The 2,231-nt window shown below is 52.8% G+C and overlaps 1 protein-coding gene across 1 annotated transcript in view; it reads right to left on the bottom strand.

Moving 5' to 3' along the window:
- The window catches only part of LOC103586664 (ras-like protein family member 12), a 9,781-nt gene extending 7,560 nt beyond the window's left edge, over positions 1-2,221 (bottom strand). Inside the window, exons 1-2 of the mRNA XM_008567959.1 lie at positions 2,078-2,221; positions 21-77 (exon numbers count right to left, since the gene is read on the bottom strand). Coding sequence (XP_008566181.1) covers positions 21-77; positions 2,078-2,180 — 160 coding nt within the window. The 5' untranslated portion in view covers positions 2,181-2,221. The remainder of the gene's footprint in view (positions 1-20; positions 78-2,077) is intronic.
- Between the last annotated feature and the right edge of the window lie 10 nt (positions 2,222-2,231).

Below are 2,231 nucleotides of genomic sequence, written 5' to 3'. Positions count from 1 at the left end.
AGGGAGGGGTGGTCTCTTACCCAAGTTGGGATCATATTCGCTGATAAACCTCTTGGTCAGAAACTTCACAGTCAGGGCTGCAAGAAGCAGAAAGAGATTGGCTCAGTCTCCACTGCTGTGTCTGGCTGCTGGCCCCTGGAAGCTGCCCCTCTCACTTTAGGGAGGCCTTATCTAAGCCCGTGATACCTGGCTGACACCAAGCTCGGCTCTCTCAAGGAACAATATTGGGGAGCTGAGGAGTTGTTTTGAGAGGCTCAGAAGAAACCAGAAATATGGGGAGTCCCTCTAGCTGCACCCTGGTTTTAGGTTTTTTTTTTAATGGCAAGAAAAGCAATGAGAGCCAAACTAAGGGGCCTTTGTGAAGACCTGAGCTCAGGGGTCTGGGCCCATGCAACCAGTTACTTTAGGGTCAGCCTGGTGAGACCCCAGCTGGAGGGAGATGCCCCCCACCCCGGACAAGTCATAAAGATTCTGAAGCATAGGGCATTTATTCCAGCTTTGGTTGCAAGCCAAAGAGAGAATAAGAGCAGAGTTGATCAGTGGGTGATCCTTGGGAAGGGTATGAACCCTGAGTGCCTGGGATTTCCAGGCGAGGTCCAGGCTGGATCTGTGTCCCAAGTAAACACACTCTACTGTCAGTCTTCCCCATTTCAAGTTCAAGTCTTGGCTCTCTCTAGGGCCTTCACACTCACCATGCGTGTCTCAGCAGAATGTAAAACTGTAGAATGAAGTTCTCCCCAGTGGAAAGCATCAATAGGAACTCTGACTTTGTTCAGAGTTTAGTCACATAAAGGCAAGGGCTAGCCAACTATTGTACTGGACTCTTAAAAAGTAATGCAATGTTGTTAAGAAAATTCTTAAAATTCTTTCCTAAACAGTGTCAGTTTGCAAACTGATACCCAGAGAACACATATTTTAAAATTTAAATTCTTTCATTCATGTAGTCGCTGGCTGTATTGCACCAGTGACAGAGCTACAGATAACAATCTGATTTTCAAAGGGAAGAGGGCAAATCTTTGCCGTAGGTAAACCAGATTCAGAGTCCCCTCTCTGACCCAGGGGTGCTGGCTTCAAAATCAGAGAGTACACCCCCAGTGAGTCTCAGAGAACACTGGGGAAAGAAACCCACAGCTAACTGAGTTGGTGTTGGCCATTCACTGATGGCTGTAACTGGAAAAACAGCCAGTGCAGGAGTCCCCCCCTCTGCCCTCCCACCTTCAGCTGTCAGGGACTGTGAGTGGCAGGGGGAAGAGGCAGACCCTTTTTCTCTGGTGACAGACCCACCCACACCCCTCTGGGCTCAAGCTGGCTGACAGCAGAGTTCAGTGTTGATGGAAATCTCAATGGAAGCCCAAGATCTTGGTTCATCAAGGACAAATCCCAGGTACCTGGGACCACAGTCCATTGTGTTTCCAGAAAGTCAAGAGCGGGATCTTGCTTGAAATAAATACATTTGATAAGAATGCAGTTTGTCCCGGAATCCCAGAGAATTGGGGTGGGGAGTGGAGGAGTGGCTCTCCCCTAAGAAATCCCAATAGCCAGTGACTGCTATCAACTTCCTTGACAGAAGTTGGATGGGACTCCTTAGCACGCAGCCTAAATCAGTGCAAGGCTGGCACTAAGCTCAGAGGGGCCCTGGGCTGGAGATCAGTGTCTAACAGGTTCCTTTGGTGCCAGTCACCAAGACTGACAGTTGGCCCCAGGGAAAGGAGATGAGGGTGGGGGTAGGTGTGGAGCGGGAGGAAGGAGCTGGCGACAAGAGAGACCAGCAGAGGTCTGGGAGAGAGACAGAGAGGGGAGAGACGGGGGGCACAGACGCGGAGGACAGAGACATAGAGGGAAGACACAAAGGGAGGAGACAGGCAAGGGACGAGACCGATGAAAGGGATGGAGGTGCTGAAATCCCAGTAGCAGAGAAACTGAGACAAAGAAGAAAATCGCGGTGTCCGGCCCAACCCTCCTCGGTGAAGGAAGCCCCCAAAAGGCCGGTGGAAGAATCTGCCCCCAAGTCCACAGCGCCCTGTTCCCCCCAGCCACTCCCCATCTCTCTGGTCCCCCGCACCCCCGCGCCACTCACCGGACTTGCCGACCCCGCGGCGCCCTAGGATGGCCAGGTTGACTTCGAGCGGCGCGCTCTGCGGCCCGCTGCCCGCGCGGGGTTTTCCGAACACCGAGGACATGGCGACGCTGCGGAGAGCGACACGAGTCTTCTTCGGCCGCTGGGCCCCGAG

The sequence above is a fragment of the Galeopterus variegatus genome, unplaced genomic scaffold (assembly GCF_000696425.1).
Source record: "Galeopterus variegatus unplaced genomic scaffold, G_variegatus-3.0.2 Scaffold360, whole genome shotgun sequence".
Taxonomy (NCBI): Eukaryota; Metazoa; Chordata; class Mammalia; order Dermoptera; family Cynocephalidae; genus Galeopterus; species Galeopterus variegatus.
The sequence above is the reverse complement of the archived record's forward strand: the minus strand, read 5'-3'. Positions and strand labels throughout refer to the sequence as shown.